General features: G+C 40.6%; 1 protein-coding gene across 1 annotated transcript; it reads left to right on the forward strand.

Annotated features, from left to right (window-relative positions):
* The first annotated feature begins 85 nt into the window (after positions 1 to 85).
* C18H17orf67 (chromosome 18 C17orf67 homolog) lies at positions 86 to 8570 on the forward strand. Its single transcript, XM_015645580.3, has 4 exons — positions 86 to 1774; positions 2436 to 2536; positions 5445 to 7391; positions 8058 to 8570. Exons 1-3 carry the CDS (start codon positions 1720 to 1722, stop codon positions 5559 to 5561), a joined length of 273 nt encoding a protein of 90 aa, XP_015501066.1. The 5' UTR covers positions 86 to 1719; the 3' UTR covers positions 5562 to 7391; positions 8058 to 8570.
* The last annotated feature ends 61 nt before the right edge of the window (positions 8571 to 8631 follow it).

The following is an 8631-nucleotide window of genomic DNA, read 5'->3' on the forward strand; positions in this document are numbered from 1 at the left end:
GAGCCGGGGCCGGGGCGCACGGCGGGCTCGGAGCGGCGCCGCGGGATGCGCGGGGCGGCGGAAGCGGAAGCGGCGCGGGGCCGTTGCCGGGAGACGGGCGCCGCCCGCCCCCGTCTGTCGCGACAGCGGGGATGTCGCCAGCGGCGCTCAGCGGCCGCGACAGAGCCTGGCGGAGCCGCTCCGGCTCCGGCTCCGCTGGTCCCAGACCCGAGGCGAAGGCCGCGCTGTCTTGCGGCCGAAGTGACGGCCGTGTTCGTGCCTTTATTGCCCAACCATAAGTGTTTTCCCCCATAATTTTGTTCTGCCCTAGAATCATGGAGTTATTAAAGCTGGAAGAAGCCTTTAAGATCTCTCCCTCCGACCGCACAGCCGGCACTGCCACTGTAACCACCGAACCACAGCGCCCAGCGCCAGGGATGGTGACTCCACCGCCTCCCTGGGCAGCCCTTCCCAAATATTTCCACCAAACAGTGAAAATATTTAATCCGAATCTCCCCTGTCTCAGCTTGAGGCCGTTCCCCCCGCTCCTCTGTAGACCCAGCAGAAGAGCCAGATCCCCAGCTCACTACAACATTTCCCATGGTTGTAGAGAGCAGTGAGGTCCACCCCGAGTCATGCCTTTGTGCCCGTATTTGTCCTCCCCATGATTGTGCTTTATTGCCCAACCATAAATGCCTCCCCCTCATAATTTTGTTCTGTCATTACGTTTGACTGTCTCCCCTGCAGCAGCTCTAAAAATAGTGGCTGCCATTAGAACCTACAGGTTTTTGCACTTTCAAAACAGTGCAGTGAGCAATGATTTAAATCCGTACAGCATATACAAAATTGATTGGATTCCAGGGTTTTGGTATCTGAAAACACTGAAAAATGCACATACTGCACAGCTGGGCAATTCTCAGGTTTCCAAGGAAATTCCTCACTTCCCTCACATAAGAGCCAATGCCGAACTCTGACTACCTATTTTATATGTTATAGTTGAAGGGATGCATTTCATGCCCTACAAATTGATGATGCTGGTACCATGTGTTCAGCATGGCACTGCCTAGAAGAGCTCTGCATATTTCTCAAGGCCAAAACTACCTGTTTGCAGTGACGTTTGCTAACCTACATCCTTACTTAACACTGTGCTTAGTATGCTTTATAATCCTGTTTTCTCCTAACTTGTCCTGAAAGGAGGAGAATTACATGGATTTTCATTTGTATGATTCTATTAATTTAATAGAAAACTGCCATGATTCTCAGCAGTCATGAGTTGGCTTTGCTAGAGTTAAACCCCTTTAGTAAGTACTTCTCTGCTGGAGCAAAGTTAGAGACAATTCTTTGAAGAAGGGGCCCCTTTGCAGCTGCCTCTGAGATTAACAGTACTGGGCTTTTAAAAAACAATAGTTTAACTTGGGCACCAAAAACCTTTGCTTGCCATGCTAAATATAAGGGGTTAGGCTTTATTTTCACAAGTTTAAAATACCCAGTGTAGCTCTGAAGCCTGAGGTGGGAAAAAAAGCCTTCTATTTTCTTTCCCTCAGGAAAAGAGTTATGCAGAGAATGTGTGAGCAGATAATAGACTAATTCAAACCTTCAGACCAGATGTCTTCAGAATCATACTATCACTCAAATTAAAGCATAAACAAACATTTGTGACTGACGTAGCTCCTTCAAATAGCTGAATGCCTCGGTCAGGGTTGCTCATTTTGGGACAGACTGAGAGAAAGCAGAGTCAAAATGAAGAAGTTTCTTGTCTTTGTCTCCTTTTTGGTCCTGTTGACCACTGTTACAGGTAGGAGTTTATATCAATAAACCTGCATATGTGTGTAGAGCTGCAGAGCATGTAAGTTCTATTAGTCTGTCAACCTTCTATTTTAGTATTCATTTTTCATGTATTTTCATATATTTAACACTCAACTATTTTTATATTTCAGGCTTTCCATGATTTGATTTTTAATAATCATGATGTTGTATTTGATATTCAACTCTCTTCATTACCACACTGTAGTCATTTCTTGTAAACCCCCAATTTTTTTATACTTGCTTACTATTTTAATATTATTTTATCAAGGTCCTGCAAGTAGAACGTTCAATGCAATCTCTTCTTTGCAATGTATCTAACTCATTACTTTGAAAAAAATCCTGTAAAGCAACACAGAAAAGAATAAAGAGCTGGAAGAGCAACTAATGCCAATGGTTTGCTGGTGGTGTTTTTTGCTCATTTTATACTAACATGACTATGTGGACTTTGCTTCATACTAGTAAAACAAGAGAAAACACAAGAATAAAAATGATTTAAAATTCCACTCCTATCTCTTGGAATGCAATATCTACTGGGAAGGGGCTGTAATGAAAGAACACTTTGTATATAGAAAAAAAAATCAAGTTTGGAGATATTTCATTTCACAAGTGACAGATAATTTCAGAACTAATTTCTGCTGTTCTCATTTTAGACACTTCACCAATTTTGTCTGAAAAAGATGCCAAACAGATGCTGAGGACTCGTCGTGAAGAGAGACCGAGGAAAGCTGGTTTCCCTGATGAACCAATGAGGGTGATTTATGATATTTACTATTAAATTACATTAACTAAAAAAACCCAACACTAAACCCCCAAAACATTTATGTTTAGTATTAAATTTCTATTGCTTCCAGGCTATATGTTATGAATATCACCCTTTAAAGCAGCTGAATTCTTCTATGAAATATTAAAAAAACCTTTAAATTCTTTCAAATTACAGTTAAAAGCATTCTTTGAGTGCTGAGTATTGCTCAGGAAATGTTCACTTGCAGAATGAGGAGATTATTTATCATGGTTCAAAAATACCAGTCAAATTATTGAGAACAATGTGGCTTTTGAATTATAGAGATATGGATTTCATCAGCTTGTTCCTGAAAACCTAAGTAACAGGAAGTGTCTTCTGCTTCCAGTACATTCTGTACATCCATACTGCAGGCAGAGAGGAGATGGAGGTGTCAGTAGTCAGCATGGAGACTGAGGTAGTTCTCAACCAGCTTTAAAAATCACTTACTTTCATTGACTTCCTTATGGATGCTACAGATAGGATGTTTTTTATGATATTGTAAGAGTTTTTAGTTGCTGGCTTAATGCAACAGCTTTGGGTTTGCATGCTATATCTACATTTATTTCTTTCTAAACCCTATTACAACAAAAGAAAAAGAATTAAAGAGCCTTTTGTTTTCCTTGCTTTGACAAGACCTAACACATAATCCTGCACTTCTCAAGGGTACTTAAGGTATTTTAAAACTACTGCCTATTTCTTTCCAAGGTAAATAAACTGAGCTAAAATGACATGGTTCTGAAGAGGCAAAGCCCACAGAAGCCAGGAGCACAAAGATTGTGCGTGTGATGAGCACAGGGGGCTCAGTTTAGCAAGGTGCTGAACACTTCTGGACTCCATAGGACATGAAGAGTACTACGTGCCTTGCAGGATTGTAGAAACAGCTCCTGGTTTTCCCTTCCCAGTGGGTAATGTACACCAGCCAAAAAGAATCCACCTGCCCAACACTGAGTGAACACACTGTTTGTCAAAGGGGACACCACGACACACCAAAGTTGTCACAAGGATATTGCTCCATGCTTGTTGACAACCTTGTACACTGAAAATTGCACAGCACAGCCAAAAACCAGAAGGCTGCACTGCTGCCCACAACACTCAGGACTGGGTTGGTCTGTAAGCTGTTAAATGAGCCTTGTAGTTTTTGCAAATTAACAAGAATACAGCTCCCATCTGTGCTTATGCTTAATATACCACCACCATTAAGGGTATGTGATAAATATAACAAATATTGAATATAGAATAAATGAAGCAGCAGAACAGGTGGATTCAGGTAATTCCTGTAGGGCAAGAAGCTAGATGCATGCATGCAATGTTGTCTAGACTAAACTAGTTTAGTTTTAGGTGGTCCTTGAGGAGCAGGGAGTTGGACTTGGGGATCCTGATGAATTCTATGATGCTGTGTGTGGGGAGGGATTCAGGGCTAAAGAGATGTTGGATTTCTGACTCTGCTGCTCTGTCCTTGCAACTTTCTGTCCTACCACAGTTAGGAACAAACACTTTTTCAGAAATTCCAACCTTCTTTTATTTATTTTCTTTTATCCTTTTATCTAGAAAGCAAAGCTGACCCTCTGTAAGAAAATCCAAACATAAGAGTATTTGTTTTGCTCCCTGAATGTCAAGGTTTTCAGTAGAAAAGGAAACCAATCCTCATTGCCTTGTGGAACGTGGAGATTTTCCACATGAATGAGGGTGCATGGCTGGTGCATCCCTGTGCACAGCTTGTGCACATGGACTCAAGGAGAAAAACTGATTTTGTATGGGTGCTTTGTAGCAGAATGAAATGAATGCTGGGATGAACCCATCTCTCTTCATCTGTTTTAAGCAAAAGCTGTTTGTACTGGGCCAGATCATGCTGAGCTGGGGAATGTGATTTGCAATTCTTTGTGACACTCTTTGACTTCCACAGGGCTGCTTGAGTCAAAAACCTGTTCAGTTACAGACAGAAAGATCAGCCCCCTTTAATTATTAAAAAATGTAATTTATGTTATCAGCATGTTTTAAACTTACTTTGATTGAGGGCCTGCTTTTGATAATGTGGCATCTTCTCAGTCACATAGCTCTGATCTGTGCCAGTTCCTAAGGCAGTCTGTCCCCAGAGATCTGAGCCAGGTCTCTCAGTGCTGTGAGGAGAGAGAGCCCAGTGAAAGGCAGGATCCTGATGCTGGAATACTTGGCCAGTGCAAAGGGTTTAGGCTACAGCTTCCATTCCAACAGTGCCCCCTGTGCAAAGCAATGGGGGATTATTTTGAATGAATGTATCTGGTCTTCACAAAGCTCATGAGCCCACTAGGACTGGAACTTCTTGAAAGTAAATTTTGTCCTTGATGGAGGTCAAGTTTTTGGCACACAGCCCACTTTACTTTGATAAATTTGTTGTTGAAACCAAATCCTCTCTCTATAAATTGGTATGGGAAATTCACATTGTTTTATTTATCACCAGTCAGCACTGATGTGTGCTACCTACTAGAACCCTTCAGTCCTGCCACATGATCCTGCAAGGGGTTAATGTTCTTTAAACAGCAGGAACCAGTTTTCAAAAGGGGCTGTAACAGACCTATTTGTGAGAATCCTTTGTACCCTCAGGCCCAACAAAGGCTTCTGTGTTGATATGCAAATAAGAAATGTGTATACAGAATTCTTAATTTATGAATATTGTTGTATAATTCTTGCTCAACACCTTTACTGATCTGGAGTTGATGTCATTCATTAAATATTGCTAGGCTGGGGCAAGCTGACCAGCAACACAATTTCACTATATTTGATTATTTTAAGGAATAAATTAATGGCTCTTATGTCAGCTGTAAAATTATCCTGCATCTTTGACCTGACATTAGAATTGAATGATTACACAATTAAATTACGTTTTCTTTTCTTTAAATAGGAGTATATGCTTTACCTCCAGCGCTTGGAGCAGAGATCAGAAGAACAATTCCTTGAACACTGGTTGAATCCTCATTGCCTCCCACACTGCAACAGGGACCTGGTGCATCCAATCTAATGGGTTTGCCTACCCTGCAACTGATATATATATATATATATATACACATGTGTTAAGGAGGACAAGATTATTCCTGCATTGGCTACGTGCTCACTGTAGAGCAGAACCTCTCTGCAGTACAGTGCAATCCTCATGATACAGCAGAACTTCCTGCTCTAAGTGGCTTGATGAGTTATAAACAACCATGTATTTTCTACCAGCAATGATTGCATGCATGAACAACTGAATTGAGGGTTTCCACAGTTTCTGAGGCAACTGATTAGTCCTAGAGTATCCTTTTAAGGGCACAGGTTTAGACTGCCTGAAGCAAAAGGAACTTGGAGGGAGAGGTCAATAGAAAATTGCAGAATACCAGCCAGCTTTCTGAGCTTTGGAGTAATCCTTAATTACAGTTTTCTAGGTTAAATAACAGTATTGCATGAAGACACAACATGTATATCACACACTGTCTTACTGCCTGATGAGTATTTCATGCATTGTTCCATAATAAAAGCTTGAGCCAATTCCATTTGCAGATGATTTTGTTCCCTTAGTCTCCCATACTAAACTCACTGGAAGTGAGGCTCAGTTTTGTGTAGAATTAAGGAAACATCAGAGGACTTTCTAGGACCAGCAGCTGGGAAGCACTATGGTGCAGACTAATAATTGTGTAGTTTCTCTGCACAATTATCCCTTCCCCTTGTAATTCTTCCAGGAGGGGCAAATGAATCCAGCCAATCCTTTCCTGCCTGAGAGCCTTTATAACTTATACCTTGGAGAAGAGTATCTTGTACAGTCAGATGGGAAACACATGATACCTGCAAAACAACATAAAAAATTGCTTGATGGCTCTTAAATGACTGCTGTGGTCTGTAATGGCAACAGAATTAGTTATGAATGGAGCAAAATAACTTTCAGAGCTCCTCACTGCAGTCACATTTAAAACCTGAGGACTGGGAGCAAAATAAACCACAATTTTATGAATATCTATAAGATAATTAGTGCTACAGAGCTTTTGATAGACTGAAATAGATCAACAGTTTTTCTGGTATACTTTCCTTCCAGTAAAACAGCTCTCCTAGATGACTCCAAGGAAATAATTTAAATCTCAAAGCATCAAAGGCTTGCTTTCCCCTACTGCCAAGATAAATCATAGATTAAATCTGCAAGTGTGAAAAAGTATAATGAGGCTGCTATTGTGTGCTTCATTCATAACTCTCTGAACAGAGAGATCTAGATTTGCATATCCCTGACTTAAAGTCATTAGGTGAAATCCTGTCTCTGTTTTTATTTGCACAGTGAAAAATTCATTGGTGACAATTATGTCAACTTTCACCCTGTGAAAGTCAATTTTCAAGTACTTCTTTGAAATAAAAGAACTCCCACCTAGTTATACTCAGGGAAGGTTAAGTAGAAGGTTCTACTCAGTTCTTCTCAGTAACACTGAGATAATCCTAAAGCAAACATGGAACAGAGATTGTTCATTGCTTTGAAGTTTGCTTTTCCACATGAGGGTGGAAGGATCTCATGTAGGTATCTCCAATGAAAAGTTAAGTATTATTAAGTCTAATTAACAAGGAGAAAACTAGAAATATAGAAGGGTGAAGTACTTCTGATCACTAATTCACATTCTCTGCCACTTCATAAGGGAAGGAATTATATGTAGTGTTGAGAGCCTTTAGCCCACATTGGTGTCAGGCTGATGGGCAAAGGAGCCAACTCATATTTGCACTCATGTTCAGATCAAACCCATCTCTCTTATACGTATCTACCCTTCTGTTCTGGGCTAGAACTGACCACTGAAGAACCTCGTGGTCCCTCAAGGCGAGAAAAGCAGCAGACACCATAGAGGTAAGTTTGAAACATAGTGAATAAAGGGAGGAAAAAAAAAAAAAAAGTGTGAAGGAAAGGAGAATGAACTAAAAATGTTGAAGTTAAGAAAAGAAACCCTAAACCCTATGAGTGCCTCTGGAATCCTGTGATCATGAAGAACATAGCCAAGTTATTGCTTTTTAAGACATCCAGCTCTTCTGCCAGATTTATGAAGCCAAGTCATCTCTTAATGCAAATTAATTTTGCAAGTAAACACAGAAACACCCTCCAGCCTATGGGAGAGGCAGCCAGAGAAGAGAAGCCCAGCAAAACAGACTTTAATAAGTTTGCTCATCACTGGCAAACACTGAAAGCTAAAGAAAGAGTGAAGGGGTGTGACTGCTTTAGACTATTGCCATGGATGCAGCAACCCCTCATCCTGCTTATTGTGTATTTCTGTAGGTCCATAAAATACACAGAGTTTTACACAGAATCCAGGGACCTAACAAAAGAACAGGATCTTAGGATCAGGTATAAATAAATTAGCTCAAGAATTTATTGTGACTCAGCAGTGAAAAAATCTCATATATAATTAGCATAAAAACCAAACACTACATGAATATACTTAGTTATAGCTACAGAATTATGTAATTAAGCTTTTTTTCAGCGTCCTTCAGTTTGTTTTTATTATTTTCCTCTACACAGATCTTTCATCCAAAGCTCTGCTGTGCTTTAATTCCTCTATAGTTGAACTAGATTGAATGTGTTCAAGGATTAGTTGCAGGTTTGTTTTTGTCCATGTTTAAACTCTCAGGGGAAAATGCTGGACTTTCCTACATGCCTGCAAACCAGAAGAGCAAGCATTCTGAAAGTCGTATACTGAAGGTGAGAAAGCTGGAAAAACAGTTGTCTTCCAAATGCTTTCAAAGAGAAGGATTAAAACAGACCTGGGAAAACCTTTCATCCATGATAAGCATAATCATAATCTCCAATCATTGACCTGTTTTACATCCAGTGTCTTTCCCAAGCTGAGGAGCTGCCCACTAGATGCCACTGTTTCTGCACACAACCAGGATCACAGCCCACAGGGACTGTGAAAGCTCCACATCCCTCTTCCTCCCTCTTGCTTTTTAACTCCTTTTCTTAAAATGTTCAGCTTAATTGATCAAAATCAAAAGTCACCTCTAACTCATAAAATAAAGACCTTCAGCAAATGTCTGATTTTTCCCCCTCTGGATTGCAGAGTGTTCTGAGTGTGGATGTAGGTGTGGTTGTGCTT

This window comes from Parus major, chromosome 18 (assembly GCF_001522545.3).
Source record: "Parus major isolate Abel chromosome 18, Parus_major1.1, whole genome shotgun sequence".
Classification (NCBI taxonomy): Eukaryota; Metazoa; Chordata; class Aves; order Passeriformes; family Paridae; genus Parus; species Parus major.

Excerpts from the sequence above, each read along its gene's own strand:
- C18H17orf67 (XM_015645580.3), top strand. The coding sequence starts at position 1,720 with ATGAAGAAGTTTCTTGTCTTTGTCTCCTTTTTGGTCCTGTTGACCACT. Across the intron at positions 1,775-2,435 it reads CCTGTTGACCACTGTTACAG|ACACTTCACCAATTTTGTCT; the intron begins GTAGGAGTTTAT and ends TTCTCATTTTAG. Across the intron at positions 2,537-5,444 it reads TCCCTGATGAACCAATGAGG|GAGTATATGCTTTACCTCCA; the intron begins GTGATTTATGAT and ends TTCTTTAAATAG.